The sequence below is a fragment of the Prionailurus viverrinus genome, chromosome B1 (assembly GCF_022837055.1).
Source record: "Prionailurus viverrinus isolate Anna chromosome B1, UM_Priviv_1.0, whole genome shotgun sequence".
NCBI lineage: Eukaryota > Metazoa > Chordata > Mammalia > Carnivora > Felidae > Prionailurus > Prionailurus viverrinus.
Genome location: NC_062564.1, coordinates 61638093 through 61657395, shown reverse-complemented (window position 1 = coordinate 61657395; position 19303 = coordinate 61638093). Strand labels below are relative to the sequence as shown.

At 34.8% G+C, this 19303-nt stretch overlaps 1 protein-coding gene across 3 annotated transcripts in view; it reads right to left on the bottom strand.

Moving 5' to 3' along the window:
* Positions 1-19303, bottom strand: part of SPOCK3 (SPARC (osteonectin), cwcv and kazal like domains proteoglycan 3) — a 491467-nt gene that overhangs the window by 148385 nt on the left and 323779 nt on the right. For all 3 annotated transcript variants that reach the window (XM_047857662.1, XM_047857660.1, XM_047857661.1), the window contains one exon: positions 9671-9785. In XM_047857662.1, coding sequence (XP_047713618.1) covers positions 9671-9785 — 115 coding nt within the window. The remainder of the gene's footprint in view (positions 1-9670; positions 9786-19303) is intronic.

Below are 19303 nucleotides of genomic sequence, written 5' to 3'. Positions count from 1 at the left end.
GGCTTCCAGCTGGGCAGCCGCACGTCACCAGGTCACCTCCCTGCACCACCAGTGGCATGTGTCGGGGGGACACTGATACGAGGTGCTGTATGGTGACAGAGGAGAGCTACATATTTGTTGAGCATAGCATAAACTATAGAGATGTTGAATCACTATGTTGTACACCTGAAACTAACGTAACATTGTCAACTATACTAAAAAATATAAATTGCATATATACGCACAATGGGATATTTTCCGGCCATAAGAAAGGCGAGCATCCTGTTACATGTGACAACATGGATAGACCTTGAGTGCATTTTATGCCAGTGATACAAATCAGACAGAGGAAGACAAATTCTGTATGATCATCAGTGTATGCTATCACTTATTGGTAAAAAAAAAATCATAAAACAGAGTAAAATGGTGGTTACCAGTTAATGAGGGGTGGGGTTATAGGGCATATGTTATTCAGGGGTACAAACTTGCAATAAATAGTAAATAATACCTAAAGACCTAATTTACAGTACAGCAAATAAAAAATAATGTTGTGTTATAATCATCAAATGTGTTATGAGACTAGAACTTAATTATTCTAACCACTAAAAAGAAATTATAATTATGTAACATGATTGGTGTTAATTACATATACAATGGCAATCATGTTATAATATATAAATGTATCAAGTTAACATGTATATGCCTTAAATTTAGTGTTATGTATCAAATATATTTCAATTAAAAATAAATAAATAAAACCATCCCTTTCCAGGTTATGTTCTATTTCTGAACAAATATTAATTTTAATCCAGAAATGTCTTTCAAATATTCCAAAGGATTATGCTTCTTTTTTATTATAAATTATCATTTAACACTTCTCAATAATTTTATTTAATTTTATTTTTCTTTGAATCTAATAAAATTATGGGAAATTTTATCGTTTATGAATATTACTTTTCATTTAAAAATACGCATGTTCTAAGAGCATTTTAATTCACTGATGTTCATTGTTTCCTATTGAAAATTCATTCCATCATACAGGGGATTTTAAAAATCCATATGAGAAATAAATGTTAAAACTAATGCTTTTGCCAATTGGAAAAAGGCATAAATAAGTTCTTACTCAATGTTCTTTCTTTAAATACATTCATTTATAATCAGAGCACAATAATTAAGTAAATTATGTTTCTTAATAGGGCTCCACAGGATCCAGAGCAATGAATACAGAAAAAAATGGCTGTGTCAGATCACAGAATTCATCCCCATATTTTGTCTTTTTGTGATTAAAACCTATCAAGTTTCTAGTTAGCATACTGATAGACAACTAAAGACTTTACAAACCTTTAGCTCCCTGAACGTGTTTAAAAATATTTCAATCAGTCTTAGATTAAGTGTTTTTCATTAAAAGGAGAGCTCTTTTTGTTTATGTTGATCTCTGACTCCACACACAACTTTTGTGGGCACCAATGATCTCTGATACAAGAGGGACTCACAAAAATGCCTCCTCTACCTTGTGCCTGATGCAGATCCCAAAGAACAAAAGCAAGCACAATGTCCTTGTAATTGTTGTTAAACCCATTGTTCTTAAAAATGTGTGGCTGACATCAAGGGTCAGTGTTTGAGAAATATGTTTCTGTGTCACCTTCGGCAACAACATATGAATCAAAACTTTTCTTCTAACTTTCTAGTAGCATAATGCCAACATCACATGAATACACATAAATTTTGATATAAACTAAGTAGCAAAGACAAGTACAGAAGAATTTAAGAGTCTTTAAATAAATGAATTTCACAAAACTATAATTGCTAAAACAATGAGGGAATGAAGGCACAGGTGATGCCTGTTCATTGGCTAACAGACATGAAAAAATGCTCAACATCACTCATTACCAGGGAAATACAAATCAAAACCACAATGAAATACCACCTCACACCTGTCAGAATGGATAAAATTAACAACTCAGGAAATAAAAGATGTTGGGAAGGATGAAGAGAAAGGGGTAAACTTTTGTACTGCTGGTGGAAATGCAAACAGGTGCAGCCACTCTGGAAAACAGTATGGAGGTTCCTCAAGAAATTAAAACTAGGGGCGCCTGGGTGGCGCAGTCGGTTAAGCGTCCGACTTCAGCCAGGTCACGATCTCACGGTCCGTGAGTTCGAGCCCCGCGTCAGGCTCTGGGCTGATGGCTCAGAGCCTGGAGCCTGTTTCCGATTCTGTGTCTCCCTCTCTCTCTGCCCCTCCCCCGTTCATGCTCTGTCTCTCTCTGTCCCAAAAGTAAATAAACGTTGAAAAAAAATTAAAAAAAAAAAAAGAAATTAAAACTAAAACTACCCTACTACCCTAGCAATTTCACTACTAGGTATTTATCCAAAGGGTACAAAAGTACTCATTCAAAGGGGCACATGCACTCCATTGTTTATAGCAGCACTATGAGCAATAGCTAAATTATGGAAAGAGCCCAAATTGTCCATCGACTGACAACTGGATAAAAGAAGATGTGGTATGTATATACGATGGAATATTACCTGGCAATCAAAAAGAATGAAATCTTGCCATTTGCAATGGATGGAGCTACAGTGTATTCTACTAAGCCAAATACATCATTCAGAGAAAGATGAATACCATATGATTTCACTCAGATGTGGAATTTAAGAAACAAAACAGATGAACGTAGGGGAAGGGAAGAAAACATAAGATCAAAAGAGAGAGAGGCAAACCATAAGAGACTTAAATACAGAGAAGAAACTGAAGGTTGCTGGAGGAGCAGTGGGTGGGGGGTGGGCTACATGGGTGATGGGCATTAAGGAGGACACTTGTTGGGATGAGCACTGGGTGTTATATGTAAGTGATGAATCACTAAATTCTACTTCTGAAACAAAAAAAAAGCAATATATATATATATATATGTACGTATATAATTTAAGAAACATATATATATATGTAATTTAAGAAACAAAACAAATGAACATATGGAGGGGGGAGAAATAAAGGACAAAAGAGAGACGAAACAAACCATAAGAGTCTCTTAAAGACAGAAAACAAACTGGGAGTTGATGGAGGGAGGTGGGGGGGAGGATGGGCTAGACAGGTGATAGGCATTATGAGGGTATTTGTTATGATGTACACTGGGTGTTGTATGTAGGTGATGGATCACTGAATTCTACTCCTGAAACCAATATTGCACTGCATGTAAACTAATCAGAATTTAAATAAAAATTTAATTTATATATTCATATATATATACATATACATATATATATATATATATATATTTCCTGAAGATCTTAAATGACCAGAGAGCATGTTTTTTGTTACAAAAATAAAATCCTGAATAACTTAGGTTAATACATTTAAAATCTAAATAAGCAGACATTTATTTGAGAAAGCATAAATTAACATAACTGTATGAAAAAGATACACACACACACACACACACACACACACACACTCTGCAAAGGCCAGTAGCTGTGAAATGAATGTGAAAGATTTATCAAAGAAAACAACCAGTAATAGCTTCTAGGCCACATAATTCTACTGCAGAGTTATGTCAAATTCTGAATGCAAACTCTAATTTGCAGTGTATAAATACTATTAACTATAAAGAAATTAAAACTCCAATTTTTTGTGCCCAATCTGATAAAAAAAAACACATAGAAAGTAAAATTTGAAATGACATTTAATGTATGAAAAATAGTCTACAATTTATTAGAATTCAACAGCATTTAAAAGCGTCATCAATTAAAATGAAAGAGAAATTCAAAGATGGTTTAATTTGAGGAAATACATCCATAAATCTATATGATTTATATATTTTTCTATTTCGCCAATGAAAAAACTGAGACTCATAAATTTAAATATAATACCAAAGGTTGCATACCACAAGCAGAATTGTAATTCTAAAATCTATACTCTTAGCAAATAAATAATGCTACCTCCACAGGATAATAACACAATAAAACAGAAAGAAATTCTATAAAACAGTTACATACACACACACACATACACATAAAACACACAAATCAAAATTAGGAGCAAGCAATGTAGTATGCAGGCTAAGTTACTGTAATTGGGTATCTATTTAATTCCAATACTCTTAGAGAATGAAGCAAAATGAGAAACAGATTGAGTTACATGATTCCCAGCTTCTGATAAAAGGAAACTTGAGTTGTACAAAAAAAATTCAGGTGAGGATGTAGTGGAAACTATGAACCACAGCCCCCCAAAAATCAGTTTGCATATTTTTATTAATATTCTGTAAGTCACCCAGTCAAGCTAATTAATAATTCTGGTTATCACATAATTTCCATTTTGTGTGTGTGTTATGTGTAGTGAGAACACCTGATATTATTGTTTTAGCAAATTTGTAATATTCAATACGTTATTAATCACGGTCGTCATGCAGTACCTTGGATCTCTAATGCAACCTTCATAACTGCAGCTTTGCACCCTTTGACCCATTTCCCCCATCTCCTCGCCCTTGGTAACCGCTTTTCTGCTCTCTGATTCTATGTGTTCAACACTTTTTAGATTCCACATATAAGAGAGATCACACAGTTTTTCTTTCTTTTTCTGGCTTACTTCACTTAGCGTAGTGTTGTTGTCCAGGTTCATCCAGGTTGCTGAATTTGGTGGGAAACTTCTTTTTTAGTATACACACGGAATGGGATATTAAATATCCCTATTTCTCTATTCGTCCATCAGTGAACATTTAGGTTATTCCCATATCTTGGCTATTGTAAATAATGCTGTAGTGGGCATGGGAATGCAGATATCTTTTTGAGGTACTGATTTATTTCCTTGGATATATACCCATAAGTGGATTGCTGGATTGTATGGTAGTTCTGATTTCAGTTTTTTGACGAAACTCCATACTATTTTCCATAATGGCTGCACCAATTTACATTCCCCAACAGTGTACAAGGGTTCCCTTTCATCCACATCCTCACCAAGTTATTTTCTTTTGCCTCTGTGATAATGTGGAAATCTTTTATGGGTTCTTCTCCATCCGTACTGCTATCTCCACTCCAATCCAACATTTCAAATTATGGAGGTATGTGAGTGTGTTTAGATGCATCTTAGGGGTGAGGATAAACAGAATCAGAGTGATATTATTTGAAATTAATAAATTTTGGGGCACCTGGGCAGCTCAGTCAGTTAAGCATCTGACTCTCGATTCGGCTCAGGTCATGATCTCACAGTTTGTGAATTCGAGCTCCATGTCAGGCTCTGTACTGGCGGTGCGGAGCCTGCTTGGGATACTCTCTCTTCCTTTCTCTCTGCCCACCCATGCTCTCTCTTTTTCTCTCTCTCAAAAAATAAACTAAATTTTTTTTAATTAATAAAAATTTAAGAGATTAGATAAGTAAAGCCATAATAGCTATATAAAACCCATAATTACAAAAAAAAATATTCGGAGGATTAGAATACTCAAATTTGAAACCTAAAGGAAATGCCATTTAAAGGGTTTTCTGAATCTAGCCAGTCAACTGAATAACCTAATGGACCACTTATGGCATATCATAGGTCTAAAATTCACTATGCTTACAGACCACTGTTGTGTAAATCATTTAAGATATGTCTAGGGTCTATTTCTTTGAATTTGGATTTACCAACTGCAAAATAAACACTTTCTAAGGTCCTTTCCATTGCTCTATATCTTTGGTCCTGCAAGTCCCTTCTAAGATTTGGGATTGCATTACATATTACATGCAAACTCTGTGGAAAATGGTCTATTCATGGTCCATGATCACAACTATGAATCTCATATTAACGTGGTTATATAAAATATATTAGCTTTAAAAATCATCTAAAATGTCAATCAATAGTCTTTGAATAAAGTTGATCAACCTTCCAAATAATCATTCTGTGTTTATGACCAAATGATAAACTTTCAAAAAATGGGGGGCCAGGGGGGAGAAAGTAATACACTACAGGGACCTAGAAGCATTTGGTCTTTGTAATTTTGATTTTATGGGTTAGGAAAACAGAAAAAAAAATGTACAGTTAAGTTACTGATTGAAGAAAGACAGATATGCTTATTTACCTATACAAATTCAGAATCTGGAACTTCAAAACTGCAAACTGTTGTTTTTTTTAAATTTTTTTAACATTTATTCATTTTTGAGAGAGAGACAGAGAGTAAGTGGGGGAGGGGCAGAAAAAGAGGGAGACACAGAATCTGAAGCAGGTTCCAGGCTCAGGCCTGTCAGCTCAGAGCCTGACACGGGCTTGAACCCACAAACTGTGAGATCATGGTCTGAGCTGAAGTCGGATGCTTAACTGGCTGAGTCATTCAGGCACCCCTGTAAACTGTTTCTTTTTTTTTTTTAATTTTGGTTTCTTGAATATATACACTTGGACCAATTTATGCACATCCATTATTGAATACATTCGGAGAATAGAGGAGAAATTAATTTGTTTCTTATATAAAGGAAATGTATGTTTTTAAGTTTATTTATTTTAAGAGAGAGAGAGAGAGGGAGAGAGAAAATATGCAGGCAGGAGAAGGGCAAAGAGAGGGAAAGAGAGAGAGAGAGAATCCCAAACAGGCTCCGTACTGCCAGTGCAGAGTCTGATGCAGGGCTCAAACCCACAAACCGTGAGATCATGACCTTAGCCAAAATCAAGAGACAGATATTTAACTGACTGAGCCACCCAGGGGTCCCTAAAGGAAATATATTTTGTTTGTTTTAATATAATACAAGTCGATTTGAAGAATTTATTCGGCTCTTAACATAGAAAACATAATCTGTTGTCAATTTGACCTCAAACGTAGGAAGTCAGAAAGATTTAAAAACTAGTTCATCGTTGGTAGTTTCTTCCTTGCTTTTTCTAAAACAGAGATGCTATTAAATAGAGTTTCCTGCACTTCCTAAGTCAGTCAACCAAAGGCATGCTTCTAATGTAAATGACAGTTGAAAGATTAGAAATGATACTGAACTGAGTTTTACATTTCCCATGTCTCTTGGCCTTTGGCACTGTGTAGGAATGACATTCACAATTTTCTGTACTGCTTTTCCATAGCAGTTAGCAAAATCCTGTACTTGCTTTGCCTTGACAATCCATCAGAACAGGATTATTTTAAATTCTTCTTGCCTCTCCTTCCACACGCACTTGAACACAAATGATCTTTATTCCCCGAGATACTGCTTTAAGTAAAGGCTCCTTCTTGACATCCTAATATAGACGTTGTACAGAGAATCTGAGCAACATGAAACGTAATCATTGTTTATTCACAAAGGATCATTTTCTTAAATATTTTACCTTCCATATTCAATGCATATTAAGTTCTTTTTTTGCAGATTGTGGGAGAATATGATAAATTGATCAACCTCAAACCTATCTTCTCATTCAAAAGTAAGTTCATATGCAGGGAATCTTACTGAAGGGAAACCTTGCTGACGGGTGTGATGTATTAGAGGTATGCACTAATTTTGATTACTCCTTTTCAAGTGTTCTTAATAGCCTCCAATGAAAAGAATGAGACATGGATATTGAATACCAAGGTAGGATTTACTTTGTACCTGAAGCGAGTTTCAGAGGAAAACGTATTCAGTTAAGTCAACAGGGAGTGGGTATGAGGAAGACAGATATGGAAGTAGTTCAGTTGAAAGAAAACTATAATTAGCTCTTAATTACATGGGGGTCGATTAACTTACTCAAGGTCATGTTAAACATCCTTATTTGGACTATGCTAGAAGGAGTGGATTGGGATTATGGGGGGGGGGAATCCAGAAGGAACCATGCTCTGACGCTGGCCATAGGCTGGTGTAAAGCAACAGAGGTGAGGCTTCAAGAACAGGGCTCCTGGGAGGCAGCTTTACACTCCTTCTTCCACCAGTTGTTGTCTTCATGCACATTGCCTAATGTCAGAGCACTAGCTTACCATTAATTTGCAAATCAATTTACTTTTGAGTAATAAAATGACTAGTTGTGTTATTAAAAGTGATATGAGAACATAGGTTTTCATTTTTTAAATGTTTATTTTTGAGACAGAGAGAGAGAGACAGAGGGGGAGAGAGAGAGAGAGAGAGAGAGAGAGAGAGAGAGAGAGAGAGAGAAAGAGCACGGGAGGGGCAGAGAGAGAGGGAGGCACAGAATCCAAAGCAGACTTCAGGCTCTGAGCTGTCAGCACGATCTGTGAGATCATAATCTGAGCCAAAGATAGACACTTAACTGACTGAGCCACCCAGGCGCCCCAGTTTTCATTTTTAAATTGTCTTAAATATTACCTAATGAGTAATGACCAATATAAATAGTATAATTAAAGTTCAAAAGTTTTATAATCACTATACTGTACACCTGAAAATAATATTACACTGTATATCAACTAACTGGAATTTAAACAAAACATTTTATCTATAATAAAATCGTTATCATGGTATACCACGTTTAAGAAAATACATAATTTAGGGGTGCCTGGGTTGCTCAGTCAGTTGAGTGTCTGACTTCAGCTCAGGTCTTGATCTAATGGTTTGTGAGTTTGAGCCCCACGTCGGGCTCTGTGCTGACAGTGCAGAGTCTGATTAGTTTCTCTGTGCTCCCCTCAACTGCCCCTTCCCCTCCTCTTTCTCTCTCAAAAACAAAAACAAAAAATTAAGAAAATAAAATACATAATTTGTATCAAATGGACTTCATTTTAACTAATATATTTCCTGTCCATGTATCCATTATTGATTTTTTCAGAAAAAAGTACAAAAATCAATGGTCTTCATTAAGAAGCCACAATAATAATTATTAAATTATAAGATTCATATGTTTATAAAATATGTGATAAATGTTGATGATAATGCTCTTTAAAATAATCTTTCACTTAAAGGAATATGTATTCCCTACATATCCTTCCTCATCTAAAGTTATAAAGAACTGAAACAAGGAGCTATAGAGATATTTTTGAAGGCATAAACAGTACCTCAACATGTAAGTAATATTGTGTGAATTACAACAAATAATCTGCAAAAGGTCAAATTTTATATAATAACACATATGGAGTTAAATGTATTTATTTTATTATTATACATCAAACCAATAAAAATAAAGATTTAAGGACTCTAGACCTAATCAAAAGAAAGTTTAATTAATTAAACTATTCTGTAGGAAAATTTTCTTACAAACACACACAGTATATATATATCTATATATATATGTACACATACATACATATATGTATATATATACATATATATTTATGGTAGACCTCTTTATATATGTATATATATATTTCATGCACACTATGTTTTATATATATATATATATATATATTTTTTTTTTTATGGTAGACCTCTTTATTTTAAAAGTTTCTTACTAATTGCCCAGTTTTACAGCTGATCAAATTCTTTTCTCACTCACTGCTTTACCACTGACTTGCTCCAAAAGAAAAAAAGGAATGTCAAATACATTTTAGACACAGCAATTTAAAAAAGACATTTCTTTAGATTTTTTATATATGGTGAACATGTAGAAAAGAAGCATCCAACTCTTACTATCAAGATAAATAGAAATCCCCGTAGAAAAATGTTGCTTGCTAAAATAATTGAGACTAAAGAAAAAAAAATACTTCATTTACAATGTAATAAATGAAGTAAATGAAGTAATAAATGAAGTAAACTTCATTTTAATGCCAACATTTATTGCAAAACATTTTAATACAGAAAACAAATGTAAAACTATAAATAAATGTTTATCACTTACCTCTCTTAACGTTTCTGCTTGTACTTGTGGACTTATCTGAAGGACATGGGCAACGTCCTTCACATTTGACTGAGATCTGTTTTCCTAAGACACATGCCTGATATTCTAGTTTGCACTGCATACAAAGAGAAAAGAAAATAGTTATTTAGATACATTTAGTTAAATCAATACAAAGTCACATGCTATTTGATTCTATTACACATGCTATGGAAAAAGGAAAATGAATAGCATGGAACGAAGAACATTACACCTGACTTCAAATCTATAAGTTCTAATTTCTAACCGTGGTATCTGGAGCTAATTTCTTAAATGTTATGAACTTCGATTTTTTTCATATGAGTAATTGGGATAATAACATGGAATCTACTGAGTTTAAAAAATCAAATAGGTAGTTTTCCTAGAACAACAGTTACCATGAACTGAGCTCTCAGTAAATGTAACACAAGCTGAATGAAATTAAACTCAAACAATCAAAATTATTATGGCACATGAAGTTCTGAGGGTTTTTTTGGGTTTGTTTTGTTTCATTTTTACTTTAGTTTAGCTTAGTTTTGTTTTATTTTTCTTTGTAAACATTACTCTTTGTAAAATTTTAAGCCTAAGTACCTTAAGTCATTCTTAATATTTCATAACTGCATAATTTGACATGATTTAAAAAATTGTAAGCCTACTCCATCTTTTAAGAGGCAATAATTACTTTCCTACTTTAAAAGAAATAGATCTTGCTAATTCTGAAGTAATGTGATTTCTTTAGTGGCTACGTCCATAATTTACTCAGTGCAAATTATTTTAAAATTAAATAGGGCAGACTTTCTGGCTCCAATCGACAAATGTACCAGTGACTAATTTAATTCAGCTTCAGCTGATACGAAGAAGAACTGAATACACCCAATGACTAATCAGATTACTCATATCTGTACAACATTTTTTTTTTTGTCAAATAACTCTCTACTGGACAGGCGAAATTCAAAACTAGACTTTCAACAAATGAGTAAAAATTATTACACTTGGAATTTATTTGTAGTGGCTTAGTGGGCCTTTTTTAGAGGAATAAACTCCTTCAAAGAAATTATTTTTTATTGTTCAATGTTTCAGTAATTTAAGGAAATGATTTTGACTTATAAAATCTCAATGGATTTTAAATATAATTAAAATGCCCAACAGCTAATCAAAAGTAGAAAAAAGTAAAAATTATGAGCACTTTAATGAAAGCCAGATAAGTTATATAAAACTTTGAGACTTCAAAATAATATATATATATATATATATATATATATTACTGTAACTTCTTTTAACATTATATTTCAGAATTCGGAATCTGGTCATATGAAAATTCTGACTTATGGCACAATTTAAGAAAAGTTCAAGAACAATTGTAAATGTGAGCAGACAAAGCCAAAAGTCAATATTAATTATAGCTAATATTGAATTTTAAAATATGAAAATGTTAGCTCCCTTCAAAGATGTGTTACACCATACCCCTTTACATTCTAAATGTGGTTTATTTTAAAAGTGCTTTTTTTATTTGAAGAAAATGAAAGCCAGAAAAATAAGTGAATGAACAACAGAAATACATGAGTTGTTAGTTTAAAAAGGTTTTACCTCTTAGATAACTTTCTTTGACATAACACAAACTTCAAAGCTGTCTAAAATTTGCATATGATGAAATTATAGTTTTGAAAAGGAATTACTTTATAAATAAAACAATTTCTTCTTCAGAATGATTTTACCAAACTTTTTTTTTCTGTATGCATTTCTGCAAAGACCAACAGAATCAGAAAGACAGCAAATCCACCCATGTTTATAGTTATAAGAATCTAGCTTCCTGGGGCGCCTGGGTGGCTCAGTGGGTTAAGCCGCCGACTTTGGCGCGGGTCATGATTACGCGGTCTGCGAGTTCGAGCCCCGCGTTGGGCTCTGTGCTGACAGCTCAGAGCCTGGAGCCTGTTTCAGATTCTGTGTCTCCCTCTCTCTGACCCTCCCCCGTTCGTGCTCTGTCTCTCTCTGTCTCAAAAATAAATAAACGTTAAAAAAAAAATTAAAAAAAAAAAAGAATCTAGCTTCCTGTAATTGGAAAGCCATTTAGTTTTATTTCCTTATGGATTGATTTTTAAATAAAAATATCTTCATAAAGAATTTTATTCAAAGAATATTAGGACATTAAAAGCACTATTTTAAAATATTTTTTTAGCTACATCTACTGATTGGATTTCTAATTAATGACATTCAATTTACTTAATTATCACAAAGCTGAAATATTTATAAAGGTATAAGTGAACTGAAATATCACATAAAGGGCATGCTCATTAGTTTATAATTACCAAAAAATGGAAATTCTGTAGAGAAAGACATGATTAATGCATTCCTGATTATCTAAGACCCTGAGCATTAAGAATTCTTAAGTTAGGAGTTACTGTGAAAAGCAAGCCTGCAAAATGATTTTTCCATGGTCAAAGTTGCCATTTGTCAGGGAAAGCAAGTTAAAATCATTTGCTGAATTATATATCAAAGGAGAAAATTTAATTTTACTATAGGAGAGATCTAGTCTGCTCATAGAAAAGACCCCAACCATCAGGGTAGTAAACACTGAGACAGGTTATTATTACAGTTTTTAAGATAATGCAATCACTGTGAGCTTGTTGGATGGCTTAAATCGGAGGTTTTCAGTTGGAGTGGTTTTGCCCCAGGGGACAGCTTGAAATGGTTTTTGGGAAAACCGCTAAAATTATGTGGGAGGGATTACCGTTGGCATTTACTAGTCAGAAGCCAGAAAGACTGCTAAAGATCTTGCAGGGCACAGATAAGCCCCCCAAAATAAAGCATTATATGACCTCAAATGTCAATAATGCCCCGATTTAAGCACTAGTCAATCAAAAGACAATGAATAAGTAACTAAACTTAAGATTCCTTCCATATTTCATTAGTATTTTCTTTTTGGTCATTCATTAAAGTAATGCATGTAAGATAAAAAGCAATGGTATAAACTACAGGGTTCAAGTGCTGAAATTATCCAGGAATCTAAATTTAAAGTTAAATTTAAATTTAAAATTAAACTTAAAATTAAATTTAAAATACACATCAGCTAACACAACAAAATGCATAGTTTATAAATGACGACTTTAATTGAGGTATCGCTATGTGTCAAACACTGTATTAAGCAATTTCGAAGCATTATATTCTGAGGAATGAGGTAGGATAGATATATTTTTTAAAATAAGTTTTTCAAGTGAAGTTTGGAGAACTTTATGCAACTGATCAAAAATGCATGGCTAAAATAGGATTTGAGCCTACTTTATAGTGCTTCTCATGTAGAACAAGTATATAATTAGCAGTAGGTAAAAATAGTAACAATGTTCTATTTCTTATTGTGGTGATAAAAATTTTGATACAAGTGAAAAAACAAATTGGAAATTTGGAATATCATGAATCACTTTTTTTTAGTATTTGCTTTAATCTACCTTGGACCGGCTAATATATTACATTCCACACCTTTAATACATTAGGCAACGAATATCATGTCTAAGAGCTCTCATGAATAGAATTCCTCATAGGCAGCTATAGCTAACCCCTCTGCAAGTAAATGTCCTCCGCTTGAGGTTCTCTGATTCCCACTCTGGTGTTTCACATGCAAAGACAACCAGAGAAAGAAAAAAAGACTTGATTTAGACTTGAATCCATTCATTCATTGGGATTTACCAATTACCCACACACATTATTACTGTAGCATAAATGACAAGCAGGGAGCTAAGCATAGCAAAAATCTGTGGCAACCCTATGCACTGAAGTGGACACTACACCATTGTTTTCTGTTTGTCACTCTACTTTTCCTTCAGAAATAACACCTCACTTATTGTGAGTAAACTTCTTTTCTCACCAGAAACCTTATTTGGGGAAACTGATTTTTACATACAAATGTTATAGCATACCTCCCTCAGCACAAGGTGAGAGTCCTATGACATGAGGTGGTTAAAGTCTTCCCATATGCTTATTCAGATCTGTCCCTTTACAGGGATAACACTAGAGATGTGAGCACAGATGCTATTTAAGCAAAATCAAAATGAGAAAAGGACCAACAGGATCCTAAGAATGTTAAAGTCTTAACTTAAGCAATCTTTAAGGCTGAATGATATGCAAGCCAATTTCCCTTTAGTCCTTACACCTCATACTGTTTCTATCAGACGTCTAGAAGTTGGGTATTATAAAGACTAGTTGCATTTAAGCTGAGATGAGATGACATGGGGATAGCAAAGGAGCTTTAACCCAGGTTAATAAATTTACAATCCCTGTCATGTAATCATGGGCCAGTTAAGATATTGCACAGTTGGCAACTAGACTATCTGACTAAGAGCTGCCGAGAAAAAATAAAACAATAGTACATTTAATCCTTATTTTACTGAACATATCCTCTTAGATGTAGTATACTCTTTGAACTAATATATCTCTAATTATTATTATGATATCTTTCTTCCAAAATTAAACAAAAATTCCCCAAGGAAATTTATCATTTGGCACAAACCTTACAATACGTTGTAGTGCAACCTGAGAACATGCCAAGGAGAAAACCACTTGACACATAAACTATGGACTCAGAACTGAGGAAATACTGTTTTGGGGATGGTTTCTCCTTGAAGAGTATCAGAGTGTGTTCACAGGTGTACAGGGGGTTGTCTTAAAATCAACCTAATTCAATGTAGCCCTAGAAGGTCAGGATTGTTTACTCCCTCACTTCGGTTGAGATTGTGAATATATACATATAAAAAATCTGTTTTTCGTATCACTAAATTATTTAATTGAGTTATAAGATCATATATTATCAAGCGTCTCTTATTTTGAGATCTGTGTGCACAATGTAGCATTCAGCTATGCATTTTCATCATTGTAAGGCCATCGTTGTAAACAGATATCCCAGAATTCAAAATCTGGTAATAATTTTAAAAATTTAAGTATCAACAATATAGTGTGTTTATTTTATAATTATTTCCTTCTTACAGGTTTTATTAAATTCTGTCATCAAACTAAGATTCTTATTTAAATTATTCCAGACAAATGTTGCTTTCAATATCAGCAGTAGTTTCATTGAAAATAAAACCTATTAAAAACCATGTTGTTTGATGACTGATATATACATAAAAGTAATGAAATCATTTGTAACTTACTATTGATTTCTATTTTCATTATTTATGTTAGTATATCATCTGCACTTTGACAGACGCCAACTCAGGCTCTTCCAGAAGGGTACGGAGTGGTTAAAAATAATTAAGAAATGGATGAAAATAGAAGACCATGATGCTATGTACTCCCCCAAATTAGGAGGATATAAGAGAAGAAATTACATTAACAGATATAAATGAGAGTATTTTTTTTAAAAGAATGTCAATAAGTACCAAGGGATGCATTTTAAAAGAACGCAGGAGGAGATGAAGGATTCAGAGCAGAAAATTAAATTTAGCTAACAAGAGAAAATATTCTGAAGACCTGAAAATTTTGATGACTTTAATAGTTACACAAACATAAAAATACTAAATTGCGGTAGTTTGGGCATACATTTCAATGTCTATGGGGCTTACGCACTTAAATTTTTATTTTAACCATTTCAATGACATGAAACTTGAGGATTTTTTTTGTTTATTATGCTTAAGAAATACCAAGAACCTATTTTAAATTATGTACTATTCTTATAACTAAGATATAGGCTTAATGGTCTATAGCATCTAAACAGTTTTATGCACTGGTAGCAGTGATATACTTTGGCATGTGCTAAAAGGGACAGATAGGGAAGAGCTGGTGCAATGAGTTTTGATACAAAGATACAAACACACAAAGCTTAGTTTTTCCACCATGTAATAATTCCTCTTGAGTAAACCTGAGGGCGTAACCTGAGAAGACACTACCTCCAGAGGGCCCTCTGTTGACTCACTACAGGAATACAGGTACATCTAAGACCACTACAGCTCATCATACGCTTTTGGAGAGGAAGAATCCTGGCAAAGCCGACTATGGAAAAGAAGATGGACCTGCTAACTGGGGTGGCCAAAACGTTATGAGGGATCAGTTTGTGTAGGAAAGGTGCATATAAAAAGGAAAACCGACAAGGATAAGAGGAGACAGAGATGGTGGAATTGTGGTAGCAAACTAGTTAACCTTTCAGAAGTTAATAATTTATTAAGTATTATAAATAAACAAGTATCCTTCTAGGATACACACAATACAAATACATCTATAACCAATTCCAAATGTGTCTATATATTTTTTAACTGATACAAAAACTCAACATGCATTCATACTGATATCTCCAATTCCAATCCAACATCTAAAGATTCTGTCCAGCCTCCCCTTTTCCATGTTTGTAAATACTCTCTCCAACAATAAAAAAACATGGATTTACTTATACGATCCCTCTATTTTCTTAATTGCCCAACAGAACCCATCTAGCAACCTTGCTGGCCATCTCTTCAGCATAGAAATTCCAGGAATATTCCCCACTAACTACGCCATGTTCTTAGGCACAAGTACCCACACCGCCATACTGTATTACAAGGCTCAACCATTCTCCATTCACCACTATGCAGGGGATTCACTGACTTACTCTGAGCCAAGGTGGGGAGGGAAGGAACCTAATTCTTTTCTCTCTCTCCTTATAGCTCCATTAATTATTAGGAGAGGAGAGCTGAAACCTCACAATGTGCGAGTGACATTTGACAATGTCTCCCTGTAGAAATTGCGTTATATACCTTGAAACCATTTTTATTATATACCTACAAGATTAGATTTCTTCTATTAGATTTTCTAGGTGAATTAACATGTTAATCATTTTGTAGTAATCCTTTTCATCTGTTACGACTTTTATCGGGAAATCTAGTTTTTCGGACATTGTAGAGCTATCTTATTATTTTGTAGTATTGGAGAACACGTCCCTATAGATCTCTTGTGTTTCCCTACATCTTAGGAGCAGAGGCACTGACAGCCTTTTGTTTTGTATTATCTATTCAATTTTATTGTATAGTAATATCTATGCAAGACGGTGATAATTCTGCCTCCTATCTGGAAGAAAGGGCAGATTTGTTTGCTTCCCAGTAAAATAAAAATAATGTCTCACCACAAGGCAAAGTTTGAGCAGGCTTCTTTACAGCTCATTTTGAAATATCCAGATTTCCTTAGCTGTGACACAAACCCAGTGTGTGTTACTCTACATTGTGCCCATGGGACTCATGGGAGAAGGAGAATTGACACAAATATAAACATTATGTTCCTTGTGTCATAGTAATAAATTACTTTGTCTCTGACCCAGGAGTCTTAGGTCTTCTGCTAGCATGTATAAACCCTGGCATCTATCTGCAACTAGGGTAAACATCTCAGACCTTTCGTAGTTCTTTTGGTAATGAGGATGGGATGCTCACAGAGGTATAGTTTTCTGGAAATGAAAGGATACTAAGCTCCATGGACCAGATTAGAAGTTATGAGAAGATTGTTCAAGACCCAGTAATGAACTCTCAGAATGCTCTCACCTGAGTCATGAGCCAAAAGTAGAAAAAGGATCATCCAGTGTTCTATCTGTTATTGAAAATTTTGAGCCTGAACAGCAAGAGCTAAGGTTGGCTGAATATATTTAAATAGTGCTCTAGTTATTGTTTACTAACCACCAGCCAGGAGGAGGAACGTGGTGCTATCTTGACAGTAGGATCAACGGTTCTCTATTTCCAAATGAGACAGAAGGCTGTGTGCAGTCATCCAAATGTACTGAAGAATGCTGGACTAGGGAAGAGATTCAAAAGTGTATGGCTAAGTTGGATGCAAGCACCGTCCATCATGCCTGATTCTGTTGGGGAAGGTGACCCTGGATTCAACTGTGGCATCTGGGCACATTTACAATATGGAAGGTAAGTCAACGTGACTTTTCTTGTGAGGATTTTTAGGACCAACTCAGTATATGTTGCGGTTGCTTCTACATCTGAACGCATAGCAGGTTTTAACGTGCTATACGTTTATACTTTGCTGTCTGATAAGTATCAGTGGAAAGTCTCCCTTATCAAGATATAGCCAAGAGCCAAGAGTTTTCTAGGGGGAAAACCTCCTTGCCACTGTTGACACTTTCCTATACAGATGATGCCCTACTTGTTGGAAAGTCAGAAGCTTCAGTCTCAATGACTCTGACTGTAATATTATTACACTTCCACCAGCAAGGATGGCTGAATAAACTCCTGAAAAAACTCACAAGTCTGCTTGCTAAGTGAAGTTTCTTAGGACTATTTGGGTGGATTCACAATGCTCAGTCTCACCAATAGTGAAGGAAAACTGTTATTCCTTTCGTCATCAGTGCCATAAAGCAGTCCCAGTACCTAACTGGACTTTTTGAGTCTTGAAACATGTATGTTCCTCTCCTGGACATTTTGCTTGTTCCTTTATATCAACTAAACCAACAGGCATATTTGGAAGCTGTCCAGCATGCTGTATCATACTCCCTATCTTTAGGGCTCCACAACCCTAATGGACTCTTTCAGCTACAAGTCTCTGTTGAAATTTTTTTCAGGCGAAATTTTTTTGCTATTCCAGTACTATCTACTGACTCTGGCCATGTCCTTTTGTCCTTTGAAACAAACATGCATCACGTGTTTGAGTTTTTGGATTATGTGTAGTCTGACAGCTGTGAAACTTTTATCACAAAATTACTAAACAGGGTGACAGGTAAGGTATCTAATGCCTTTTACTATCCACAAGTTTCAGATATTGTAAGCATTCGCATGGTCTCTTCAAAAATCTCCTCAAAGAGGTTTCTGACTGCCTCCTTCACTTTAGTAAAGCAGTTTGGTCACTGAATTTTGCTGTCTCCCAGAAAGGGAATTTAAGCCTTCCGGGTGGGTCCTTAGTAACTAACAAGATGAAAAGATGTTCTAGGTACCTATTTTCAATATTCAGGCTTTTTCTTTCCTTCTCCTAATGGCAAAGTCAGGCTGGCTTGGTTGCCGTATCCTGCAGGTGACAGCCTGCTCAAAGGGAATCGTGGGAATTCAGGCTTATTTCTGATTCAGCAACTTGGATTATCTTGTTGGATTAACATGGTCCTGGATCACACTGCTCACTTAAGTCCCCTGACAGTAGTCCATGAAGCTAAAAGTTGCAAACAAAAATGCTTCTCTCTAACTTCTATTCCCCTTGTCCCTCCTCAGGTGGACTCTTGTAGATGAAATGTTCATGTGTAGTGTTTAGGAGCTGATAAGAAGAAAGGGGAAATTTTAATTTTTATATCGGGGCACGCTAATTTTGTCTTTATAGAGTGAGAGCAACAACCTCAGTGCCTAGGGAGGGGACCCTTAGACTCTGGGAGAAATGGGAGAGGGTGAGACTTTAATGGTCTTTTGTCTTTCAGAGCCACCCTTATTTCTTTCCTCCTCAAGGAAAGTGCCCTCGTAGGGCTTTCCCAAAGTGTCGCAAGTGCCTTAAATTTAACTGCTGGATTTTCCTTTCCCTCGATACGTTTTTCTCTATTCTGCTTAATCTAACTGAGAAGTCTATCAGAAAAAAAAGGGATGGCACCAGATCCTGAACCTCTCATGCAAGGCACCTGCCAATACCGCCAGGAGTCTTTCCCATCTCCATTCTCCACCATTCAGTGAGATGGCTGAATGCCATTCAGTT